General features: G+C 45.2%; 1 protein-coding gene across 1 annotated transcript in view; it reads right to left on the reverse strand.

Annotated features, from left to right (window-relative positions):
- The window catches only part of HYDIN (HYDIN axonemal central pair apparatus protein), a 335,705-nt gene that overhangs the window by 8,472 nt on the left and 300,053 nt on the right, over positions 1 to 27,180 (reverse strand). The window contains exons 73-84 of the mRNA XM_032853995.1: positions 25,230 to 25,377; positions 24,581 to 24,788; positions 23,840 to 24,061; positions 20,062 to 20,231; positions 17,785 to 17,983; positions 15,871 to 16,029; positions 13,802 to 14,079; positions 12,331 to 12,550; positions 10,307 to 10,519; positions 9,025 to 9,188; positions 8,031 to 8,181; positions 1,339 to 1,569 (exon numbers count right to left, since the gene is read on the reverse strand). Of these exons, the coding sequence (XP_032709886.1) occupies positions 1,339 to 1,569; positions 8,031 to 8,181; positions 9,025 to 9,188; positions 10,307 to 10,519; positions 12,331 to 12,550; positions 13,802 to 14,079; positions 15,871 to 16,029; positions 17,785 to 17,983; positions 20,062 to 20,231; positions 23,840 to 24,061; positions 24,581 to 24,788; positions 25,230 to 25,377 (2,363 nt within the window). The remainder of the gene's footprint in view (positions 1 to 1,338; positions 1,570 to 8,030; positions 8,182 to 9,024; positions 9,189 to 10,306; positions 10,520 to 12,330; positions 12,551 to 13,801; positions 14,080 to 15,870; positions 16,030 to 17,784; positions 17,984 to 20,061; positions 20,232 to 23,839; positions 24,062 to 24,580; positions 24,789 to 25,229; positions 25,378 to 27,180) is intronic.

A 27,180-nucleotide genomic window follows, 5' to 3' on the forward strand; every position in this document is an offset into this window, starting at 1 on the left:
CATGTGATGGAATATTATACAGCGATGGGCATGAACGAACCTCAGCTGTTTGTGTCAACGTGACGGCCGTCACGACATAAGACGTTAACAGCAAAAAACATAAAATGTTAAAGAGTGTTTATAGTACGATTTTTTTTAAAAGATTTTATTTATTTATTTCACAGACAGAGATCACAAGTAGGCATAGAGGCAGGCAGAGAGAGAACATGGGGGGTGGTGTGGGGAGCAGGCTCCCTGCTGAGCAGAGAGCCCGATGCAGGGCTTGATCCCAGACCCTGGGATCATGACCTGAGCCGAAGGCAGAGGCTTTAACCCACTGAGCCACCCAGGCACCCCATACGATTTCTTCTGTACAAAGTTCAAAAATGGCAAATCTAAGCCATATGGCTTAAAAGCAAGAAATTTATAAAATGAGGACAGTGATAACTTTTAGGAGCGAGGGACAGTACTGTGAGTGGAGAGAGAGGTTTCTGGGTGGTGGCAATTTTTTACGTTGTGGACTGGGTATTGATTATACAGATATTTCTTCTGTAGTTAAGTAAACATGTTTTAATATATATATGTATATGTTACACATATATATTAAGTATATGTTTATTAATATATATATTAAGTATATATATGTGTGTTATACATTCCTGCATAGATTTTTTTATAATTTATGATGAAAAATATAAAGACAAAATGAAAGGGCATGGCGACTCTCTGAAGAACAAAACAGATTTTGGGTTCTGAAGGGGAAGGAAGAACTGGAGTGGACACAGGGACTAAGCTCAAGTTGGAGAAATAGAAGGGATTTTGAAGGAATCTGGACAGTGAGAGTTTGGAGCCATAGACTGAAAAGAGCCAAAAGAAAGTTCCTCGCCACATGCGCTCAGAATTCCAGGCCATGTATTCCCAGCTGGGCGCAGGCTTCCTGTCCCTCCCTCCTGCAGGGGTCTGCGCATGAGCAAGTGTGTGTATGAACGGTACACATGCTGGTAACTCCATAACGTGAGGTCCCTTGCTTTCCTTTTCACCACACATATTCTACATTACCTTTGTAATTAGCAAAAACCAAAAATAGTTGTAATTTGAACAAAACAAATAAGCATATGACAGAGGTGAGTCTTTATAGTAAGTCCCTTTTACATATGTGAACCAAAGTGCTCATATGCCCGTGTTTATGTGAGGACTCAGGCAGAAGGGGGAAAAGGAGATCAGGAGTGGGACTGAGGGACTGTCTCCTGCCTTCCCAACCACTGTCAGGGTGGGCCCAACCTCAAGGATGCAACCCCCCACAGGCAGGGTGCCCATCACAGGTATCAGGGAGCCCATGGCAGCTGGCCGGCACTGTACCTCGGAGTTGGCAGGCACCACAAACTGGGAGGGCAGGCTGATGTCAGGCACCCTGCATTCCGTGGAGAAGGTCACCAAATAGGGCAGGGGGTTCTCCACCTTGATGGAGGCTGACGTGCTCTGCCGGACGGGGCTCGTCATCTCGATGGTTTTGATGACGCCTGAAGGGATGACCCTGAAACTCACCAGGTAGTGTAAGAACTCACTGGTCACTTCGTTTCGGAAGATCACCTGGGTTCACAGGGAGAGGGGGAGGAATCAGGGCAGGGGGGTGGTTAGTGGAGGGGCTCTTGCTGTCTCAAGGAGCTCTTTCTCTCTGCTAGCGTGGCCTGGGGACATGAAGCAGGTCCCGGGCTGACACCCTCACTCCTACACGGTCTGCACCCCAACCAGCCAGCCTTTCTCCTTCAGGGTCCTGCTCTGGCTCCTCCCAGGTGAGAGCTGATGGAACAGCCCGGGTTTGCTCAGAAGAGGCCAGAGCAGCACTGTCTAGTGCTGAAGGTGAAGGTGTCCCGGGGGGACAGTTAGCTGGCCCCTGAAAACAAGCAAGACCTCAAGAGGTTCGTGCTGTAGTGGGCTTCACTCCTCTGCCAGTTGCTGCTGGAACCCACAGAAATACCAATAATGGTAATGACAGCATCTAACATTTAGTGAACGATTCCTGTGTGCTAGGCCCTAGAAGTACTTGTTTAATGTATACAACTTGTAGGCAGCATTATTATTCTCCTTGCTGTGTCCCTTCTTTCTTTTGTTTTGTTATAGTTGTTTTTTTCCCCAGGAAACTGAAATTCAGCAAGGTTAAGTATCCTGCCAAGGTCCCATGCGGAGAGAAGTGTCAGAGCCAGGATCTGAACAAGGTTGACGTGACTCCAGAGCCCACCCTTGTGACTGCAGAATATTGTCTCCTCACCCCTGTGGCAGACACGACAAGCTGCTGGTGCCAGTAGACCCAGATTTCTGTTGGTATCATTTTCCCTCAGATTGAAGAGTCCTTATTAGTGTGTTGTCCAGTGACGCAAGTCTGCTGGCAATAAATTCTCTCATGTCTTTTATCTGAAAAGATCTCCATCTTAAAGGATATTTTCAGTGAATGGAGAATTTTTGGTTGATAGCATTCAGCATTTTGCAGATGGTTTCCATTATATCTGACGAGAAGTCAGTGGTCATTTTTATTATTGTCTCCCATATGTAAGACTTTTTAAAAAAGATTGTTTATTTATTACCTTGACAGGGATCACAAGTAGGTGGAGAGGCAGGCAGAGAGAGAGAGAGGAGGAAGCAGGCTCCGTGGTGAGCAGAGAGCCTGATGCGGGGCTCGATCCCAGGACTCTGAGATCACGACCTGAGCCAAAGGCAGAGGCTTTAACCCACTGAGCCACCCAGGCTCCCCTGTAACAGATTTTTAAATATCTGGTTGTTTTATGTTTTTCTCTTTATCTTTGGTTCTCAGCAGTTTTACTATGATGTGCACAGACATGGTTTTCTCATATATCATGGTTTTCTTTGTATTTTTCCTGCTTGTGGTTTGCCAAGTTTCTTGGATCTGTAAATATATCTATTTTTAAAATCATAGCAGGGAAGTTTCACAAAATTTTTTTCAAATAGTTTTCTTTTTTTGTGTGTGGTATGGTAGTCACGATACAATACATCATTAGTATTTGATGTAGCGCATCCCATGATTCATTGCGTATAACACCCAGTGCTCCATGCAATCCGTGCCCTCCTTAATACCCATCACTGGGCTCACCCATCCCCCCACCCCCCCGCCAAAACCCTCAGTTTGTTTCTTAGAGTCCACAATCTCTCATGGTCCTGCCCTATTCTCACTCTCTTCTCATTACTCATGTATTAGAAAATTGTATTTTTTCTCACAGGTTCCCAAGGCACTGGTTCCTTTTATTCAATCTTCTATCTTTTAAAAAAAATTTTAAATTTTTTAATAAACATATAATGTATTATTAGCCCCAGGAGTACAGGTCTGTGAATCGCCAGGTTTACACACTTCACAGCACTCACCACAGCATACACGCCCCCCAATGTCCATAACCCTACCACCCTCTCCCGACCCCCTCCACCAAGCAACGCTCAGTTTGTTCTGTGAGATTTAGAGTCTCTTATGGTTTGTCTCCCTTCCGATCATTTATTCTTTTCATTTATTCTTTTCCTAACCCTCAACCCCCCCACGTTGCATCACCACTTCCTCATATCAGGGAGATCATATGATAGTTGTCTCTCTCCAATTGACTTATTTCGCTAAGCATAATACCCTCTAGTTCCATCCATATCATCGCAAATGGCAAATCTTTTATCTTTTTATTCAATCTGCTATTAAGCACATCCAGTGAAACTTTCATTTTGGTTTACTGTAGTTTTCAATTCTAGAATATCCATTTGGTTCTTTTTTTATAGTTTCCATTTCTCTGCTGAGATTCCTTACCTGCCCATATTTAATTATTTAAAATATTTTCTTTTAGTTCTAAACTTGTTTATAATAGCTCTGAGGTCTTTGTTTGCTAAATCCAGTATCTCACCCATCTTGGAGTTCATTTTCATTGACTGCATTTTTCTTGACTATGAGTCACATTTCCCTGCTTCATCACAAGTCTAGTAATTTCTGCTGGTGCACTGGATGTTGCTGGTCATCATTTTAGAGATTCTGGATTCTGTTATCTTCCTTGTAAGAGTGTTGATTTTATTCTAGGAGGCAGTTCAGTCATTGACTTATTGACCTATCACCTTAAAGTTGTGTAGCTTTTGTTAGAGCAGATGTATGGGAAGCTCAAGGTGTTTCTCAAGACCTTCCAACTTGGTGGGATTCAATCTCCAAATTTTGTCCTCCCTGATCTTGTAGGTGCTTAGTTTTAGGCTTTTTAAGGATCTAAAAGGACTTATCCTAAGGGCATGGTCCTTTCTTTTGGCCTTTCTGGTATTTCAACTGGATTCTTAGGATGTTGGTGAGATGTTCATGCAACCTCTTCACTCTGGCTGAGCTAAACCTCCAAAGTTCCCCAGCACTGATTAATGCATCTTTGTTCCTTTATCAACTCTTTTGGAAGCTGTTCTCTGATGAATCCCATGTAGTCTCATCTTGTGCAAGTGCAGGACAACTCTCAGCCAAATACTTTGAGGAGGATTCCAGACAGACTTCGGTCTCCCTCCCCTCCCCACCCCCAGACTCTGCCCCTCCATGCATTACTCCCTCTACTCCTCTCCCACCCTGTAGAGAACAGCTATTTCAACCATATTCTGATTTATGCATTTTCAGTTCAATGAGGGCAGCTGTGCTTTGCTTAGACTCCAGCTCCCTGCACTGCAGTCAGGAAATTGTCCCTTGGTAGTGAGCCAGGACAATTATGGAGATTCATCTCATTAGCTCTTCTTCTCTTTGATGGATTGCAGTATTGTGCTGCCTGTTGTCAATGCCTGAGAAGACTTGCCTCAGATATTTTGTCCAGTTTTATGATCATTTATGGTGGGAAGAGTAGTTACTCCATTATAGTCAGAAGAAGTGCTTTTGATTTTTAAAGAACTTTTGTTAATTTTAATACATATTATTGTAAAGAGACTCTGTGATCTGGGTTCACCATCATTTTTACTTAATGCTTTAAAACATATATTTACTTACATTTTTCTGTTCACATATATAGTTTATGACTATCTTTACTCTTTCCCTACCCTTCTGATGAATGAAAGAACATCTTTCATTTCCCTATTTGTTTCCCACTGAATGAGAAAATATTTTTCATTGTCTTATTCTTCCCCTGGCTATTTCCTATATTGATGCCATATGAAATGTTCATTTCAGATTGCTTTTCAACAATTATTTGAAATTACCTATCAATTGAATTTTGATTCTTTGTTCATTGTATCCTTATGTTTTCCTCTTGAATTCACTTACTTATTTTTAAAAATTTTGCTAATTCAAACCCTTTTAATTTTACAGTACCTATTTCAAACAAGTAATATATTTATATATATGAGTGGGTTACTTAGAGTTGTTGCATCTTTAAAAAGTCTTTATTTTGTCCTTATAATAGTTTTGTTTGGAGAAAGTTCTAGATTGAACATCACTCTAAGTTATATGAATAGCTTACTCCATTGCCCCCCCCCCCTTTTCTTTTTTGGAAGAAAGAGAGTGAGCATGCACATACTCACATGAGATGGGGGTGGGGTGGGGCAGAGGGAGAGAAAGAGAGAAAATCTTAAGCAGGCTCACAGGCTCCATGTACAGTGTGGAGCCCAACACAGGACTCAAGCTCATGACCCTTAGATCATGACTTGAGCCAAAATAAAGAGTCACACTTACTGAGCCATCCATGTGCCCCTCCCCGTTTCTTGTATTCAGAGTTACCATGAGAAATCTGATGTTACTGCCAATACTGCAAGAGGGTTCCCTGTTCTCCACATCCTTGCCAATACCCATTGTTTCCTGTGTTGTTAATTTTAGCCATTCTGACAGTTGTGAGGTAGTATCTCATTATGGTTTTATTTGTATTTCCCTGATGATGAGTGACGTTGAGCATCTTCTCATGTGTCTGTAAGCCATCTGGATGTCTTCTTTGGAAAAGAAGTCTTTTCTTTTTCTCTTCTGCCTATTTTTTAACTGGATTATTTGATTTTTGGGTGTTGAATTTCTTATTAGGTGGATATTAGAACTCTTTGATTTATATTTTATGTCTCACATTTCCTTTCATTCTTTTTTTTTTTGAAACAGCTTTACTGAGAATGTGATTTGCATACCACATAATCCACTGATTTAAAGTGCACAATTTAGTGGTTTTTAGTATAGTCAAAAAGTGATACAAGTATCACCACAATCAGTTTTGGACCATTTTCATCACCCTGAAAAGAAACTCAGGGTCCATAACCAACCACTCGCCATTTCCTCCTAACTCATCCACTCTTGCCATAGACACAACTAATTTGCTTTCTCTTTCTATAGATCTGCTATTCTGGACATTTCATATAAATGAAATCATACAATATGTGGCCATTTGTGACTGGCTCTGCTCAGCTAGCATAATGTTTTCAACGTTCACTCATGTGTTGCATGTATTGGCACTTCATTTCCATTTCTTTTTATTGCCAAATAATATTCCATTCTATTTATTATTATTTGGATTGATGGACATTTGGTTGTTTCTTGGTGGGTTTTTTTTGGTTCTTATGAATAATGCTGCCATGATCATTTACATACAGGTTCTTGTGTGGACATATGTTTTCATTTATCGTGGGTATACACTTAAGACTGAAATTGCTGAGTCACATGGTAACTCTTTGTTTAACCATTTAAGAAATGCCAGACCGTCTTCTGCAGCAGCTGCACCATTTACACTCCTGCCAGCAATGCCTGAGGGATCCAACCTCGTCAGGCCTTCTCCAGCACTTCTTACTTCCTTCCATTCTTGCCATGTCTTTGTGCTAAAGTCTGTGCTATTACTCAGCTCTATCTTCTAACTTACTAGTTCTCTCTTCCTCAGAGTTTATTACACTATTCAGCCTTTCTCTTTGGTTTTCTATTAAAACACACTGTTTTTAAAATTTTCCAGGTCTCTAATTGATTATTGCCCACAATAACCTGTTCTTCTATTAGGGGTAGGATTATCTTCCTTTATCTCTTTGAGGATATTAATAATATTCACTAAAAATCTTCTCTTTGCTTTAATACATCTTTTATCTTAGGGGTTCCTCTTTTTTGAGCTGGTATTTCTATTTATAGTGGTTTTTTTGGTTTTAAGGTATTCTGTTAGCCTGTGAATGTGATCTGAGAGGAGCAGCCCACCTCAGTGTTTGTAGGAGAGGATGACATCCTACTGCATGGGTTTTCCCAGTATCTCTTCTGGAGGGAGGAGATGCATTCTTAGGTTTTTTTCTTTTTTCACTTTAAAATCTTTTCCTCGCTTTTTCCATTCTTAGTCATGGCTTCTAGTACTATCTATAAATGTACTAGAAGCCATAGTATAAATGAGTAATTTCTACATATTATCTATAAATGAGTAATTTCCATATTTATCTTCAGCCCTAACCTCTCCTGTGAGCTACTGATCCATATTTGCTCCTTTTCTTCAAAGCACGTATATCATTTTGTGATTATACATTCACAGTACCATTAATGCCCTTCTCCTTTCACTGGACTGTGCATTCCCTGCAGACAGAGACTCTGCCTATTTTTGATCATTGCTGTGTTGCCAACACTCTAAGTATAGTATGTGGCAGACATGCTCATAGGTACTTGTTGCACTAATGAATGAATTAGGAGAAATGACTGATGCATGAAAGACCCCGTGGTGGCTCTGAGTTGAATGAATCCTGGCTCTGACATTACTAGCTGTGTGTACTGAGTGTTCACTACGGTGCTAGTCACTATCAGCACTCAGAAAAAGGGATCTTTTCTTATTATTGTGGTCCGGTGTTTGCTGGCCCAGATTTATTTACTGCTCAAGGATTTTCATGACTCTCCTGCCTTGCATGTTTGGTGTGGGTCCACATGATGGATGGAGGGCCCTGCAGTCTGGCTCCATCATAAAGAGGCTGGGAGTCCTGAAAGCCTTTGCCAGGTCACTAAATGGTTAGCCCAACAGGATAAGGACAGGCTGGCGGTGGGAGGGCATCTTCACTCTCTAACACCAGGGTCATCATCCTCAGGGGCAAACCCCCAGGGCTCCAGGGAAATGCTTTTAACGTGTAGATACCTTTGCACTGTATAGTCCCTCCTTGTGGGAAAAGAAGTTCAGCTTGTAGTCTTTCTTGGAGCCAGACAGAACATCAATGTAATCAAGGCCTTTTAAGGTGACACTTAGATCTGGCTTCTCTGGTTTTATCATTTCCACAATGACCCGGAATCTGGAGGGGGGACACAGGAGCACATGGAGAGAGGATAGAGAAAATGAGACCGTCTGCCCAAAGGAATGAAGGAAAGGTGTTATTTCTACTCTTGACTTTGTGATAAGCACATGGGTCCAGGGTTCTGGTCTTCACTTTGTCTCTAATAACACCCATAACTACAATTTATCGACACCTGTTACATGCCGGGTGCTGAATCAGTGCTCCACGTGTGTTCCTAGTGACACAGGGAGGAACATATGATGTCATCACCTCCATCTGACTAATGGGGAGATAGAAGCCAAGAGGAAACATGCTCAGATAACATGACTAGTTATTGGTAGAACCAGGATTCACACTTAGGTCTGGGCCTTCCTCCACTATGCTACCTGGCAGCCTTCAGTAAGGAAGTCTCTTCTCCAAGCCTTTGGCTCCTTCTCTGTCAAAGGGGACCAGGCTGCTGGTCCTCAAGCTTCTCTAGCCCTTGAACTCTACTCTACTCCCACTGCAACTAAAGATCCAAGGGACGTCCTTCTCTGGCCAGTGGCTTAGGTGATATGGTAGAGCACTCAATAATAACCACCACAATTCTTATTTTGATAATAATAACAGCTAACATTTACCAAGCACTTAATTCATGCCAGGACCCGGTCTAGGAGACTTAGGTAATTGGCTATGCACAGATAGCCCTGGGTGTCTGGAAGCTTAGAGGTCAGGAAGTGCCTGGCCACATCATGAAATGCGTCTCTGACTCTTTCAGCCCCTCCGTGTCTTCTGGAGGCGCTGACCAGTGGAAAGGCCAGGCTAACAGTGGATGTCCTCCCTCCATCTCCTCCACTCTGACCCCTCGCCCCACACCCTCACCTCTGGGGCTTGTTAAGCCAGTTGTTGATTGGCAGGAGTTCAACGTAGGGCGTCTTACATGGTACTTCACGGAAGATGTTGGCCACGGCTTTGGGGAGCTCAGCAACCCCATGCAGCACATACAGCCAGCCAGTCCCATCGGGGAGGGGGAAGAAGAGGGTGCCCTGAGGAGGAGAAGCATGGTCAGAATGGCACAGAAGGTCCCTTGTTAGCTACTGCTCAGGCATAGCAGTGACTCGGGGTTAACAGAGGCCCTCAGGTAAGCATAACTCTTAGAAATCAGCGTGGTAGTATGTTTCAAGAGTCATAAACATGTTCATATGTATTTGAACCAGGAACTCCACCCCAAGGAACTTCAGAGTCTCAGGCTCTACCAGTTGAGCTAGCCGGCAGCCTTATCCCAGGGAACTTAAAAATCCTTGCAGAGGAAAAAGCTGCGCGCGCACACACACACACATTAAAACCATTTATAATATTGATAAAAATTTGGTAATAACTTTCATATTCAACAACTGGGGAATGCCAAATAAATTATGGAACTCTCATTCAAAGAAATATTAGACAATCATTAAACATGAGGATCACAAAAACTAGTGAAACAGAAAAATGTTGATGATATAATGTAAAGTGAAAATAAACAGAAGGCGAAATTGGGTATGCTGATGGCAGCTATGGCAGTATCTGAGTGAGGGTTGGTAGTGAAGATAGAAGAGAATAGTTCTCCTTTTTTAAGGGTAGGTTATTGCAGCTTCTTTCCTTTTTTATTTTGATGACAGCTGTGGTGATAAAAATTTGTGCAGTTAAGGTAAATCTTAATTGCTTGATGCTTAGTCCAGGACTCTGCCCAGAACTGTGTCCCTCATTCTAAGAGAATCTCCTATACATGATAACATGTGGGCACTGAGGGAGGCTTTGGACTCAATAATCTGCATGATCCCTATTATTCCAACATTGTTAGAGGTGTCCCCTTCTATTTGAACATTCCTGAGCCCCCAAACACTGTCTCCTTAGCTCTTTTTTTTTAAAGATTTTATTTATTTATTTGACACAGAGAGAGAGAGAGAGAGATCACAAGTAGGCAGAGAGAGAGGGGGAAGCAGGCTCCCCGCGGAGCAGAGAGCCCTATGTGGGCCTCAATCCCAGGACCCTGAGATCATGACCTGAGCCGAAGGCAGAGGCTCAACCCACTGAGCTACCCAGGCGCCCCTTACCTCTTTTGCACCACTCTTCCCCCTCCAAACACACAGGGAAACCCACGGGGGTGGGGGAAGCCTCCGCCTACCTGATGTTTGCGGTTCTCCAAGTTCATGGTGCGGGGTCTGTAGGTGATCTCATAGGGCTTGTTTTGCTGATGGGGCTCCAGGGTGATGAACTCAGGCCCCTCCCAGTGCTCACCCTCAAAGATGGGGTGCAGGTTCCAGGTCTGGTTGGTACGGTTTGAAAGCATGATGGTCTGCGTGTGCTTGGAGCGCACCTGGCAGGTGAAGTTCACCACCTGGAAGAAAGCAGGCACCTCAGCCAGGCAGTGCAACTTACAAACGAAGAGTTCGAAGAAACATTTAGGCTGGAGATACATATTTGGGAGTTGAGGGTACGGAAGTCTTTTGCTTTGTTTTGTTTTGTTTTTTAAGACCAAGAAACTGGATGAGATTGTCAAGAAGTTCATTGGTTTTAGAAACAAGAAGAAATTTAAGAACTAATTCCTGGCTGGCACACGCCCATGTTAAGAAAAATCAGAAGAGGAGATGAGAGGGAGCATCTAATAAGGTAGGAAGAAACCCAGAAAGGGTGGTATCCTAGGAGCCAAGTGAGGGAAGTGTTGGAAGGATCCTTCTTCAGGGGACTTGTTCAAGGTTTCAAATGCTATTAACAGGTCAACAGTTGAGAACTGACCACCGAATGTAGCCACAGGGACACTGTGGCAGTGGCGGTAAGGAGAGTCAATAGATTAGGAGACCGCCCCTGTACGGTCAAATGGTTTCTGAAAAAAGTGCAAAGGTATTTCAAGTGGAGAAAGGGTGCACTTTTCAATCATGTCCATATCCCAAAACATACAAGGAGATGAATTTTGATCCATATCTTGCACTACATACAAAAACTCAAAACAGATTGAAGATCTAATTGTAAAATCTGTGTCCTGCATATAGGAAGAACTCTCAAAACTCACTAAGAAGAAAACCAAAAACCCGGTTAAAGAGATGGAAAATTTGAACAGATACTTCAACAGAGATGATATATGGAGGCAAATAAATGCCCACAAAGATGCTCGACATCATGCATCATCAGGGAACTACAAATCAAGAAACACAAGGAGAGAGCACCACATATTTATTAGAATGACTAAAATTAAAACAACCGACTAAACCAAGTGTTGACAAGATGTAACATAAGTAGAAATGTCAGCCATTGCTGGTAGAAATGTAAAATGACACAACCACTTTGGGAAACAGTTTAGTAGGTTCCTAAAAAAGTAAATATATGCCTGCTCTACGACCCAGCCATTTCACCCCTACATATTTACCCAAGAAAATGAAAGCATATGTTCTTGCCAAGACTTGTAGGGACATGTTCATAGCATATCATATGATTCCATTTATTTATTTATTTTTAAAGATTTTATTTATTTGTTTGAAAGAGAGAGACACAGCGAGAGAGGGAACACAAGCAGGGGGAGTGGGAGAGGGAGAAGCAGGCTTCCTGCTGAGCAGGGAGCCCAACATGGGGCTCTATCCCAGGACCCTGGGATCATGACCTGAGCCAAAGGCAGACGCTTAACGAACTGAGCCGCCCAGGTGCCCCTGTATGATTCCATTTACATAACACTCTTGAAATAATGGGATTACAGAGATGAAGACTGGGTGTCATTTTTAGCATAAGTGGTTTTTACTGTAAGTGGAACAGAGTCCACTCTCAGATTTCTGTGAACATGGCTAGCAGAGGGTTAACCCAAGCCCCAATCTCCCCCTTTTGTTCATTAGAGAGAAGGAGAGAAAGGTGTGTACCCTTTCCTTACAGAGCTTGTAAGAGAAGTCGATCTAGCCACAGACAGCCATGCAAGCTTCCCTGAGAATGTGATGCTTGAGCTGAGAGCTGAAGAGTGAATAGGAATGAACTAAATGAAGAGGGAAAATGAATATTGCAGCAGTCGGAACAGAATATGCAAAAGCCCTGTGGCAGGGGCCAGGGAACAGGTCTGAATGTCTGGTTTGAATGACAGGACTGTTTGAATGAGTCACTCATTTCTAATTACAGAGCTTGCCGGGACCCCTCCCGCTGCTGGCCCATCTGTGAGCAGCATCTACTGACCTCTTTTACTGCAGGTGGTCCCACACAGACTCCAGAGAGGGTCAGGCTCAGGGGATTGCCTCCCTGGATGAAGCAGGGCAAGTTTTTGTAGAGACTCTCCTTGCCCACTTCAGTGGGATGGTAGGTCACTTCGAAAGAAACCTCCATGCCCGCAGTGATATAGCCTTCTTCTGGGCTGATGGAGAAATGAGGCTCAAATTTTTTGACATCCCATTTAAACCTTTTCCAAGACAAAAGGAGACAAGAAAGACAGTTTACTAGTATCCTGGGGGTGTCTTCAATGCTGCTGAGATCAAGAGACGTTGCCTGGGCTTTTAGCTGGGACGTTTACCCCCTTTGAATACGCCCTGGGACCTGCGAGGAAGACCATCACTGGGCGTGGCAGGGGCAGAGCCGGGTTAATCCTGGATAAGAGGGCTCAGAGGCTTCTCAGACCGAGCAGGGAGGGAAGGGGTCGCATATTGTTTTATGGCACACGAGTGGCTCGTGGGGGGACATGTGCATGAGCGCACTAACACGTGTGTACCCAAGATCACATGGCTAGGAAGGGACTGGGCTAGGACTGAACCCTCCCTGAGACCGTGGCTATCAGCACTCCCTGCACTGTCTCACCGGTCAGATCCAGGAGGGCAGAGGTGATGCCCTCCTGTGAGCGCTGCACCTGCTCTTGGTGGTGCTGAGACCTGAGGGCCCTGTGTAGTCATCCCTCTGGGGGCCAGACAGGAGACAGAGGGCGGGGGGACAGAACTGTGCTTCCAGCACTGAGGAGCGGGGGCACCACACCACGCCCTCAGGGTGCTGTTCTCACTGAAGTCTGGGCGAGGGTGCCCCCTGCAGGTATGCAGTGCCTGCCTGCAAGGGTATGGTGGCAAGCCTGAGTAGTGATTGGGGTGGGCGCCTGCTAGCCAGGGGGAAGAGGCTGGAGAGGACAACGGTCATAGATATACTCGGGTTCCAATCCCGTCTTTGTCATTTCTTGCCTAAGTGACCTCAGGTCAATCACCTAACCTCCTTAAGCCTCACCTTCATCTGTGGAATGGGGTCAGCAGAGGACCTTACAGGGGCCTGGGATAATTAATGGGAGCTTATTTGCTAGAATGTTCAGCACTGCACCTGCACAGTGTGAGTCCTCGCTAAATGCATGATTTTGGTAAAGTAATCTCAGTTGTTTCATCTGTAAAATGGATCAGCGATGGAACTGCTTGCGATTAGCTAAGAGGAGCCACGTGAAGGGCATAGAACAGGACCAAGCAAATGTTCTCAATGACATTAATTTTCGTCTTCCTGGCAGCAGCAGTCACCCAAGCGGGACCACTGTTGTCACATCTTGAGCAAAGGGAGGGGATACAAAAGGGAGGGGAAAGAAGTAACAAGTGGCCAGACTTGTAACACAGATGTCATGTCCAGACTGAGGACATAGCCAGTGTCACAGGGCTGTGCTGGCCTCGGGGTGGGCACGCCGCTCTCCTACCTTGCACCCACGTCACCCGTGTTCAACATAAGGATGCGACGTGTGGCTTGTGTCTGATACACGACTGGCCCGAAGGGGAGATGCTCCTGGTCCAGGGAGATCTCCAGGGCCTGGCAGCAGCCGCTCAGTAGGAAGAGAGGACGCAGGAGCCCCATACACTCCATTAACACCTCCTCAGAGAAGGGAGGGATGCGCTTTTTTGGGGCAAAGATGACTTCCAGCTTACAGACCTCTTTGTGCTTCAGAGTGATGTTGTGGAAGGGTATCAGGGTGAGGACCTGGACAGAAGCACAGTGAGACTCAGCCGCTGAGGGCAGGGGGCGTCAGAGGCATCCGTTTCTGGGTCTTGCTGTTAGGGCTGCAACAGCCCAGGGGTCAGAGCCCATTCTGCTCCCTCCCGCTGGCTGGGTCATCTTTGGCAAGTTTTTAAGCTTTCTGTGTCTTACTCTATGTGAAGATTCTGATCATCCGTAGGAAAGCGTGGCAGGTAATTGGCATTCCACAAATGCTAATTCTCTTTCCAGCCCCTTGCAGCACATGACCCCTACTCTCCCATGGAGGAAAGAGCTCGATAAGAGGAAATGGAAAACGCTCAATGCTCTGATGTCTTTCCAGGGAGGGCTCCCTGTGTTCCCTGCACCATACTCCCTGGTGTGCTGTTTCAGATGCAGATTCCCAGGTCCTTCCCCAGGCCGACTGAATTTTGGGAGAGCCTGGAACTCGCATCATCAAAAGTGCCCTGACCCACGCATTCTAGAGTCTGGGAACTGCTGTTTAAATTCATATCGTGTCCCCTTCCCGCTCTGTCCTGGCAGAAATGAATGAAAGTTAGATCTAAGGAAGCCAAAGCTCCTTTGGCGCTTGTGCTCCCCTGGGGTGCAGAGCGGAGGACTGAGGTGGCTGGGGTGAGATGGGCTAGAAACTGCACCGGGACCGCGATCTTCGCGATTTCTGCAAACACTGTGACACTGAAGGCCAAGCCCAAGGCCACCGGGCCAGTACCGGTCACTCATCCCTGAAAGAGACAAAAGTGGCTTGGCCCAAAGGTCAGGGGCCCCGGCCCAGTGGCACTGTGGACGTCGCCTGAGATGAATGAGAAAATGGAAGCAACAAGTCGACCCCGTCTCTGGATGGCAGCATGGCCATGGGGTGAGATGTCCACCGGCTCTCTTGCTCTGGTTAGCTCCCCAGCCCATTTTCCTGGCCACCTGCAGATGGTTCGAGGTGCTCCTGCTGCACCACCTCCCACCTGGACGTCCGCAAGCAGAGTCTCCGGAGCACACGGAGCTTTGCCTGCGAGCGCACCTCTCCCCAACCTGTCTGCCTGCATTCGCCTCTCACCCTAGCCTTGGTGCAGGCCTCCCTCGACCGTGAGGCCTCTCAACAGCCCCAGCTGTTCTCTGAGCTGCCCTTTCCCAACTCACATCTGGCCTCTGCAGTTTCGGGTATTATTTCTGGGTCAGTGACCCCTGAAAACTGGAAACTCCACCAGACCTGTCTATGTCACATGACCTTGCTACGGCCTGAATGGTGACCCCCCAAATTCACATGTGAGTGGTGTTCAGCCTCTAGGGAGTAATTAGGTTTAGATGAGGTCATGAGAGTGGGAGCCTCATGACGGGACTAGAACCCTTGTGAGAAGAGTCACCAGAGCTCAATCTCGCTGTCTCTCCGCTGGGTGGACATACGACAAGAAGGCGGTCATTGGCAAGTGATTGTTTCTTGGTGTGAGATTATGGGGAAAATGGTTTTCTTTGTGACTTTTATAGGATAGATATATTCATGAGAATCCGGATCTACTGAATCGTGTCCCTTTCTCTTTCACTTGCTGCCCTTTCGAAGTGTGCAGCCTCTCTAAGCCTTGGTGTCCTTCTGTGTAAAGTGAGAATAAAGAAAGCACCAGCCCCACACTGCTTTTGGGAGGACACTCTGAGGTGGCATGCGGGGAGCTCTTGGAACGGCCGGGCACACTGCAGGTGCGCGAGAAGTGGGGGTGGTCAGCTTGGCGAGCACGGTCATCCGTACCATTGGGGCGAGAGAGGGGCCCGCTGGGAGCCCTGAGCACCAACCTTGGGTTCCTGAAGTTCTGGAACTGAGAACAGGACCGACAGGCTGAATGTGAGCTGGGTGTGGCTGTTGTTCATGATGGAAACCGTTTTCTTCACTACCTGTCCCGGCAGGACAGCTCCTAACCTCACAATCCTGTTGGCTGGATCTAGCACTGAAATCTGCGGAACAGAATAGAGAGCAGGGATGGAGGGTTTCACTGGTTACGGAGAAGAGTAACCGGGGTGACCCATCCGCTCTGGTGAGGCGGGGGTGCTTCATCTCCCGCGGTGTCCCGCCGCCTTCATATGGGGAGTGGACATTCATGGACATAAAGGAACCCCTAAGCGGCTCCCTACACAACTACATAATTACAACAGCGTGAAGGGTTGTGGAGGAAACGTTCGGGGTACCTTGAGAGCACACTACAGAGGCTGAACTGGCTGGGGGGTCTGGGGAGGCGTCCCTGAGAGGGCATGTCTACACTGCACCGGGGAGCTAAAGGAAGGGCAGGATCTAGTCAGTTTGAGTTGGGGTGGTGTGAGGTTGGAGGGCACCCTGGGGGCAGGGGACATTCTGTGGCAAGGCCCTGAGTCAGAGGAATGGCTCAGTCAAGACCTGTGGCCGGGAACGAGGGCTGCCCTAAGAGGACAGGCTGGCAGGTAGTCAGGGTTCGTGCTGGGAGAAGCGGGAAGCCAGGACAACACGGGGTGACCCCCTCAGACGCGTGTTTTGGGAGTGCTCTGGCTTGCGTCGCTCTGGAGATGGGCTGGAAGGCGGCGGGAGGGACAGCCTGGAGGAGTGAGAGGAGCCGAGCATTCAGACTACAATGGCGGCTGCAGAGGTGCTGCGGCGGACGCGCTTCCAAGTCCTCACAAGGCCCTGATCCTGGCGTTGGCCGGGATGGACCAAGGTCAGCCTGGGCCTGGCCCGCAGGACTCTGCAGCAGACCCCGCGTGGGTCACTGTCATTTGCTCAGTCCCTAAAGTGCACACCCCCTACTCCTCAGCTTTCTTGATATCCAGCCATTTCCATTCGGTCTCCAAAGCTGAGAGTCCCTAGCAGCAGCCTGTGCTCCTGGAGGTCCCCTTGGGATTTCCCCCAAAGGACCTACACACAGTGGGTACAGAGTAAGTGAGTGACTGAATGAGCGGCGAGAGCAGAAGAGACCCCCCCGCCCCGCCCCATCCAGCTTGGGTGCAGACACACCAGGAAGTCATGTCCTGGGGCTCCTCTAGCTTGATGGGAAGGCTGCCAGGGACACTTCCCTTCCAGCCGTCCCCCATCTTCTCTGTCTGTGGCAGAAATGTCCCGTGCATTTCTGAGCATCTGGGAAAGCCTTCCATGTTCCAGAACGTCCTAGTAAAATGCAAATATGCTCACCAAACAGACACCTCAAAGGTTTACCAGACACCGGGGAGAAAGGGATTAGCACAGGACTTTCATTAGGAGTGCTGCTTAGAAGCCATGCCCTCAGTCGAACGTAATCCTGGGATCTGTGTCTGGCAGAGAACATTACTCAATGCGGCATTAAGGAAAGATGTTCCACAACTGAAACGCACATCTGCACACACAGCCAAAATAAATTGCTATCCAAAACAAATCTAGCCTATTACACCTGAAAACAAAACACACCCTGATGTAAGAGGAGAAGGATGGGCTCGGGATTATGCATCTGATAGTCTCAAACTTCTCCAAGAAAAAGAATGTTACTCTGGTGCCCGTGATTCCTTGTAGCCTATGATTCACTGAAGTCTGGTCTGAGGAAGAGTCAGATTTGACAGTTCATGCTTCAGTGGGACTGGCTGGCCTCTGACAGAGGAGCTTGGGGGCCACACAGGTGGAGAGGGGAGGAAGAATGGGCTCAGGGGGGCACAGGTGGCTGGGAGGGCAAAAAGGAGTGTGCCAAGCCCGAGGATCTCAACAAGGTCTCTTACCTTCATTTCGGTGCCTTTCCCTTTGATTTCAATTATTTGCTGTGAGAGCCCATTGATTTCAAAGGGGATGAGTTCTCGGTATTGGATACTTTCTCGAGGATAAAAGGTGATCGGAATCTCCAGTGTCTTTCCCGGCTTTATCACATCGACGCGGAAGTTTACCTCGAGGTATGTGGTATTGGTATACAGACAGTCTAAGCTGCAGAAAATCAGGAGGAAGGTGTGGAAGTTAGAGGGTGCTCATATTTCCATTTTGTCTACAAAGGAAGAGGATCTCCAGGACCAGCCTGTGCTCCTGGAGGTCAGAACACATGTTTAAGTCCCCCCAGAAAGACCGATTCCATCCCCTTATCTCTCTGAGCTGGGTACTGATGGATTTCCTGCCCTCTGCCCTGGAGTCAGAGGAGGTAACCGCTGGAAGGGACCTTAGCAGTGGTCCAGGCCATGGCTCCCTGGCATAATCAAGTTACTTACCACAAATCACACCCTGAGATCCTGGCAGAACTAGGCCTCAAACTCAAAAGTGCCATGGCCCTTTGTTCCATGCAAAGGAGGGAAATACTTCCTGGGGTGCCTGAGTGGCTAATAGGTCAAGTGTCTGCCTCTTAACTTCATTCAGCTCAGGTCATGATCTCAGGGTCTTGAGATCGAGCCCTGCATCAGGTTCTATGCTGGGCATGGAGCCTGCTTAAGAGTCTCTCTCCCTCTCCTTCTGCCCCTCTCCCCCCACCCCAACCCTGTGAGAGTGCTCTCTTTCTCTTTAAGGGTAAAATGGAGAGGGAGGTAGAGGAGGAGGAGGAGAAGTGCTTCCTAAGTAACTGGGGGGCAAAGGACAGAGGAGAGAAGTGTGTGTTCTGAGTCAGATACACAGGAGTTTGGATCTGGGCTCTTAACCACTAACCAGCCATGAGACCTGAGAAAAGTTACTTGCCCTTTGAGCCTTTATTGCCTTATCTGTAAAGCTGGGATAGTGACAGCCGCCTCGTAAGGCTGTTGGGGGCATTAAATGGAACAGAGTGACTGAGTCAGTCACTAAGCAAGGCACGGAGGAAAAACACTCCACAAAGGCGATCTGTTCTCATTATCACTAATCGTCCAATTACATGGTGTCTTCGAAGACCATGTCCACTCTACGTCCACTTGTGGGTAGGAAGGCACGAGACCTCCCCATTTCAGTACTTCCTTGTCTGTCTTCCAGGTATTTAGAAGACAATAAACGTAACTGAATGCCTTTCCGATTGAATTAAATCATGCAGGAAAGAGTGCAGGTAGGTAAGAGTTCTAATGAGCATTTCCAATCACATGACACTCTTGTAACGTCCCCTTCAGGATGATAACCATCAGCATCCCAGCAGCAGCAGCAGCAGCAGCAGCAGCAGCAGCAGATAACCATAACTGAGCCTCTTCTATATTCCAGGCACTGCTCTTAGGGCTCTCTCTGGGGGCTAATTTAATCCTCCTGAGAGCCCCTTAGGGGAGGCTCTATTATTATCCACCATCTCAGGTGAGGAGAGGTGAGAACATGTGCCCAAGCTCGCACAGCTAGGAAAGAGCTGGGGTTCAAACTTAGACCTGTGCTATCTACCTAGTGGCTATCTAGTGGGTGGCAGCCACTAGACCCATGTGGCTATTCAGATTCAAATTCAAATGCATTAAAATTTAACAAACTAAAAATTCGGTTCCTCAGTTGCACCAGGCACAATTTATGTGCTCTGCAGCCACATGGAGTCATGGGCTGCCATATTGGAAGCACAGACATGTAACAGTCCCAGTGTCCAGGAAAGTTCTATTGCATAGTACTAACCTAGAAAGCCTTGAGGAAACACAGGTCTCTGGGCTAGTCTCTGGAAATCCTTTTTCGATAGGTCTGGAATAAGGCCCAGAAACCCGTACTAGAACATTCCACACCGGGATGGTGCAGAGAGGCTAGAATTTAATCAGAAGACTTAAAAGCTCAGTATAGATTTGTTATTCACTACGAAGTAATGGCCTGAGAAATTTTTAAACCCTTCAAACCTTAGTCTCCACATCTATTATGTGTGGAAAATACATGGAAGCCACTGAACCTCTCATCAGGCATTGCCCTCCTCATTTCAAGATTTTCAGCAGAGCAGCTCATGGCTACCCCAGTAGTAGTGGTAGGGAAAGAAGACTTGGGATTCATGCCCAGCTGTGTTCGACGCTTCCCCGTAATCTTTTTCTGTTTCGACAGCACTTCACCTGTATGACTCACGAGGAGCTACAGACTCATCTGGAAGCTCCGGGAAGACTGCTTACCTCATAGACGTTTCTTCCTTGTTGGTGACAACCAGGATTTGTTTGTATGGGGGCATCCCAGCTTGGTAGATGAAGCAGGTCCCAAAGTTGTAGCTGGTGAAGGAGAAATGAACAGCGGGGCTCACAGCGCAGCCTGAGAGGCTGCACAGAAATGTCGGGCCGTGGCTGATCTGTGGGGAGGCAATGGCAGGCAGAGAGGGATTACAAGTGTGAGCAAAGGGCTCCTCGAGTCCCCAGGTGAAGGAGGAAAGCAGTTGGTGATTTTCCAAAAAAAAAAAAAAAAAAAAAAATCAGACGCTAGGACTCCATGGGCAGAGAATCTGACTCACAGGTTAGAAGTTTGTTTACTTGAGGAAAGCACAGTGAGACAGTCGCAATCAGACCCCGCATTGGCTCTGGCAGCAAGGATTTAGCTGGAAGGCAGAGGTGTGGTGGACACTGCTGGTAACTGCTGGTTACTGCCCCCCATCTGCTTCCCAGGGGTTCCCTATTGGCAGGACTCTGCCTAGCTGCCAATGTACCCGCCCAGGGGAAAACACTTGAGTTCCTGTCCTTCCTTGACACTAAGAGTGGTCCTCAGACATAGTTCTGGTCGTCCGATATAAACAGAAAAGGACAAGAGGGTGTCCTATTTTGAATATAGAGGTGGTCTTGCTGAGAGAGCTGGGTTGCTTGTTTGTTGGTTTTTTGTTTGTTTTGCCTTCAGGCTCTTCCCTCTTATTTGCACTTTGAATGCAGACCTAGGGCTACAGGGGGGAATGGCCACCTTGCGCCCAGGAAAGGACAAGAATGAAGTCAAAGCACCCTATATCAAGGGTGAAAGAGTGGAAGATAGAAACAGTATTGGTCATCCCTGGGTTCCCAATAAGATGACACAGGCGCCTATTGGGACATGAACTTAATTTGCTCTTCAGAAACTTAAGAATATGAAATTTGGAAGCTGAAAATTTATTTATCCTAAACATCATTAGAAGAAGCATTATAACAGTCATTGGCACAAGTTTTCATAAGCAACTTCATAAACTGAAAAACAGCTTAAGGCTTTTAAAGTCTTTATATTTTGTGACTGATTGCCTAGAAAGGATTAAAATTGACCACCTTCAACTCTTCTGCCATTTAGAGCAGGAAGGTACTATGACGTGTGTGTGATGTTTCTTTCTTCAGGAAGACATGAAGTTCTGAAAAAGAGGTTTCTCCAAAGTGATGGGCTCCTTCTGAGGTGGGGTGCCTGCCTCTTCCCAGGTAAGATGGCTGCAACATTGCCCTTGAGTTCCAAACTAGGAATTTTACTCTTTTCTAATGAAAAAAAAAATTTTTTTTTAGATTGTACTGTGACTTCATGTCCTTCTAAATTATGGACTGGACAGCAATTGACCTTGGGTTCCAACTGTCAGACTCCCTGGTTCTCTGTCAGTCACACTTTCTGTAAGGATATGAATAAAGACCACGTCTCTTCACTCTGTCAATTCTTGCTTTTGCTGTGCAGAAGCTTTTGAGTTTGAGAGTCTTCCTTTTTATTTTTGTTTCTGTTGCCTGTGCATTTAGCGTCATATCCGTGAAGTCACTGCCAAACCAAGTTCATGAAACTTTCCCCTGATGTTGCCTTCTATGAGCTTTATGGTTTAAGGACGTATGTTTAAGTCTTTAACCATTTTCAGCTGACCTCTGGGCATGGTGTAAAAGGCTCAGTTTCATTCTTTTGCATATGGATCTCCAAATCTCCCAGCATCATTTGCCAAAGAGGCTCTCCTTTCCCGTGGTGGGTACTTGGCAACTTTGTCAAAGATTGGTTGTTTCCAGGGCTCTCTATTCTGTTCCATTGGTCTCTGTGTCTGTCTCCATGCTCGTACTATGCTATTTTGATGATGGTAGCTTTGTAACATATTTTGAAATCAGGATGAATGATGCTTCTAGCCTTGTTCTTCTTTCTCAGGATTGATTGGCTATTTGTGGTCTTTCGTGGCTTCATACGAATCATAGAATTGTCTTCCTGTATTTGTGCCATTGGGATTTGGATAGGGATGGCACTGAATCTATAGATGGCTTTGGGTAGCATGGAAATTTTAACAGTATTAAGGCTTTCCACTAATGAACACAGGATGTCTTTCCATTTGTCTGTGTCTTTAATTTCTTTCATCAGTGTTTGTAGTTTTCAGTATATAAGTTTTTCACCACCTTAGTTTATTCCTAAGAATTGAATCCTTTTCTGTGATATTGTAAGTGAGATTATTTTCCTAATTTTCTTTTCAGATAGTTTCTTGTTAGTGTATAGGAAAGAAACTGATTTTTGTTTGTTGACTTTGTGTTCTGCAACTGTACTGAATTATTTTATTAATTCTAATAGATTTTTTTAATTTAAAGATTTTATATATTTATTTTATAGAGAGAGCATTGGGGGCTGTGGCAGGCAGAGAGAGAGAGGGAGAAGCAGACTGCCCAAAGAACAGGGAGCCTGATGTGGAGCTTGATCCCAGGACCCCAGGATCATGACCTGAGCTGAAGGCAGAGGGTTAACCAACTGAGCCACGCAGGATCCCTAATTCTAACAGATTTTTTAATGGAATATTTTGGGTTTTCTATATATAAGATCATGTTGTCTGCACACAGGGACAATTTTACCTCTTCCTTTCCAATTTGGATACATTTTCTCTTCTTCTTCTCTAATCACTCTGCCTAGGCCTTCCAGAAGTGGTGAGAGTGGGCATCCTTGCCTTGGTCCTGATCTTAAAGGAAAAGCTTTTAGCTTTTCACTGATGAGCATGAGGTTAGCTGTGAGCTTTTCATATATGACCTTTATTATGTTGGGGGTACTTTCTTTCTAATCCTAGTTTGTCGAGAGTTTTTATCATGAATTTTGTCAAATGCTTTTTGCCACTTCTATTGAGATGATCATGTGATTTTTATCCTTTATTCTGTTAATGTCGGATATCACATTAATTGGTCTTTGTATATTGAACCATCCTGGCATCTGAGAGGTAAGTCCTACTTGGTTGTAGTGTATGATCTCTTCAGTGTATTGTTGGATTTGATTTACTGATATTGTGTTGAAGATTGTTCTACCTGTATTCATTAGGGATATCGGCCCATAGTTTTTTTTTCTTGTGGTGTCTTTGTTTGTCTTTGGTACCCAGAAGAATTGAAGTCAGGATCTTGAAGAGGTGTTAACACTCTCATGTTCAGTGTAGCACTAGTTACAGTAGTCAAGCTGTGCAAACAACCTGAATGTTCATCGACAGGTGAATAAAGAAAATGAGGCATATACACACAATTCAGTCATTTTTCTTGAATAAATGATCCTAGGATTCTTGCTAGCCTTTGGTTAACTTCAAGAGTTCTGAAAAGAATTGCTTTTGATAGTTTTTGCCAGTGTACTCATCACTATGGGAGAGCAGCTCTCCAGCGGTCCTTCTCTGCCATTCCTGTGGGCATCATGAGTCCTTGGTTTTTCATTCAGTTATGTATCTTGGAAAATGTTATACATGTTTTGTCTCTCTTACTTCCTCTGCACTGCCCACCCATCTCCCTTATTCATTTCAATAGCTGCATAGGATTCCAGGGCATGGATGGCCTACTGCTTTGCAATGGACACTTATTCACTGGGCGCCTCAACTGTGGATGAACCCTTTATACTAGAGATTGTGAGACTGTTTCCAACACAACCACTCTCCAGGAGCTTCTGGAAGGGTGGAGAAGACAAGGAACATACAGGAGAATTACTCTGTCAAGACAAGGAGTGCTGGGAGTGCTTTCAGGGTCAGACAATGTTAAATGGTCTCACCTTGATTCTGAGTTCCAGGCCTTTCAAGACACACTTCTTAAATGGCTGGAAAGACATGGAGGCATGTGCAGTCTGCCCCACATCCACACTGCCATCGATGGGGGAAAATTCCAAGTATTGCAACAGGGATTTGGGGCCAGATAGCTCTGCCTGGAAGCTGAAGTTGAATTTTCCAGTGTTGATAAAGCTGAGTTCACACTGAACACATTCGTTCAACTCTACCTGAGAGACAGAGAACAGAGTAGCATGTTCACGGAATGCAAATCATGGTTCCCTTCTCTGGGGTTAGGATATGTAAGATGTTGGGGAAAAATATCATTTGGGAGATAGGGATGACAGATGATGTTAGTGAGCTGAGTTTCATGGGCTTAATGTAGTCAGATATTCCATCAAGATCTACTAAATGATGGCGGGGGGGCTCATACCTGACGTGTAAGATGGCAATGTAATTTTTAGACAACGCTTGGTGGACAAACATCCTCCCTGTATGTTGAAATCAAGTATTATTCCCTTCCCTACCGTCTCTCCACCCCCTGAAAGATAAAATAAGTTTCACATCAAAACTATATGCATTCTGAGGGTGGAGATGCTTCTGGCATGTGCTGTTCTTCTGGTCTCCCTGGCATTTGAAACAGAGAGCTACAGCTAACATTCCCTTGTACTTCCTTTCCCAGCCAGTGTGGAAACAGAAAGAGAGAGAGAGGAGAGAGAGAATGAATCAATGCTCTCTCACACTCTTACCTCATAGAAGTTGATAATGTTAGTCTCTTTGGGAGTCAGGAGAGTGATCAAGCCAGTCCTGTCCTTGCACTTGACCTCTGCATTCATAGTGTATCCCTCAGCCTTGACATTTAAAGTCAGAGGGTGAGCTTTCTTTTTCACATTGCAGATCAAATTAAAGTTCACATCTCCCTCCTGCTTTGGTGTGAAGAAAATATCAACCGGGAACCTGGTTGGGGAAGAAGACAGCACATTAGCTGCCCAGGCCAACCTGTTATAACCTGCTAAAGAATATGAGCCTGATGGGTTAGCACATGCTCTATGAGGAAAAGGCACTGTCATTCCAAATTACGACGAGTTTTGAAGATTTGCCAGTCATGGCTGAACATTGCTTTATAAATTCACAAATATAACAGAAAAAAAGGAAAAGAATATAAACATGAGAGAAAAATATTGAGAAGAAGGTCTTAAAGTTTGCAGTGCTCTATAATTTATCAGGAAAATGAACAATGGAAAATAAGGAGGACAAGGATGGGATTGTTCATATAAATTTTAGAGTTGGAAGAGATGTGATACAGGGCACTCTGGGGGAAATGGATTCTCCTGGCTAGCAGGTCTAGAACCCTTGCTATAGTGGGGGTGTGCAATTGTGGGGGAACTTTTTCTTTACCTGGACAGTGGTGGGATCCAACCTTCCATGGGACATATGACCAGGCTGTTGCTGAAACCTTCGGAGTACCGGGAGTTGTCCTGAAAGGCAAAAGAAAACCCCTGCTCCTCCTTGTTGATGATGTGCACGGTCTCCCTGGCTTCTCTGCCTGTGGGAGAAACACCAGCCATGAGTGAAGGCCTCATGCCTGCTCCTGAAGCATTCAGCAGATACTGTTCCTCAAGCAAGAGGAAGCCTTCACAGAAAAAACTTTTCAACTTCTTTTCTTTCTTCTCCCAAGCTCCTCAGTCTTTGACTACCTCCCTTCCTTCTGCTCTACAAGGGACCTGCTTCCCCTGGCAAGATTCACCTCTCTCCTTCTAGAACTTTATTCCGTCAATTTCCCGCTCCTGCCGGGTGACCCCTCTGCCTTGGTCACAGCTGTCCGAGGTGATTCTGATGACGTCATTTTCTCTCTCTGTTCCTTTGGAACTAATGCCTTCCTGCTTTTGGTAATGAGGGCTTCACCCTCCCTGGCAGGCCCATATATTTGTAGATAGTGTCTGCATTACACTCTTTTGAATCAGAGCTCAGGTATGTTGCGAGAGTCCTGTAGGGCCTGAATACATCTTCTGTAACTATTTTGCTTTTTCTTACTTTCCTTGACTATTACAGAGCATTTGTTTTTTACATATACTTTAGAATCATTTTATCTAATTCTCCCTCTGCCCCCAATCCTTTTGGGATTAAGGCTGCCAGATTTAGGAAATATTTTTTTTTTTTGGTATAAGTATGTCACAAATATTGCATGACACATACTTGTATTGACATACTTATACTAAAAAATTACTAACTGTTATCTGAAATTCAAATGTGACTAAGCATCCTGTATTTTATCTGGCAATACCAGTTGGAATTCTAATTGGAACTTGATTAAATTTGTATTTAATCTTGAGAGAACTAGTAAATGTTCACATCTTGTTTGAGGGCATTTTAATAAGATTTTATAGTTTTCTTCATATAAGTCCTGTGCTTTTCTTGTTACATTTATCCTTAGATATTATATAGGTTTTGTCAATATCGAATGGATTTTTTTTTTTGTTTCTGGGTGCTTATTGCTAAAAGAAAGAGAAACTATTGATTTTTATATAATTGTCTTGCATCCAGCCACTTACTAAATTATCTTGTCGATTCTAGTGGTTTGTTTTGCTTTTCTCTAGAGCCTCTGGAGGTTTTCTATGTAAGAAGTCACCAGCAACAGCAAATGAGATAGTTTTGTCTCTTTTTCCTTAATGTTTATGCCAATTCTTGAATTTTCTTGTTTTATTGTATTTGCTAACTAAAATCACAAAGAAAGTATTCAATAATAATGATGATAATGAGCATTCTTGCCTAATTCCTGATTTTTAACTTTAGTGGTTCCAGTGTTTAATTACAGTATAATATCTGCCTCTTGATTTTGGTTAGTCTTTTTTTTTTTTTTTTTTTTTTTTTTTTTGAGGAAGAGGGAGAGAGGGAGGGAGAGTGAGCATGAGCGAATGTGTGAGCAGGGTTGTGGGGAGGGGCAGAGGGAGAGAGAGAATCCCAAGCAGGCTCCACTCTCAGCCCAAAGCCCCACGCGGGGCTCCATCTCGTGACCCTGAGATCATGATCTAAGCTGAAATCAAGAGTCAGATGCTTAACTCACCGAGCCACCCAGGTGCCCCTGGATAGTCTTCTCTATTTAAGTTTCCCCTCTATTCCTTCCTGTCTTACAATTAGAATTTTTGTTAAGAATTTCTGCAATGACTTTTTAGTGTATATTCAGATGATCACCTGGTTGTTCTTTAATCTGTTGATATAATCATTATATTGAAATGCACCACCTTTGCATTCCCAGATTAAATTCTGTTCACCTTGCTGTTGCTGTTTCTGTTAATTTAATTTAAATTCCAGTTAGTTAACACTGTCCTATTAGTCTCAGGTGTGTCAT

The sequence above is a fragment of the Lontra canadensis genome, unplaced genomic scaffold (genome assembly GCF_010015895.1).
Source record: "Lontra canadensis isolate GAN:19392208 unplaced genomic scaffold, GSC_riverotter_1.0 scaffold8, whole genome shotgun sequence".
In the NCBI taxonomy this organism is placed as follows: Eukaryota; Metazoa; Chordata; class Mammalia; order Carnivora; family Mustelidae; genus Lontra; species Lontra canadensis.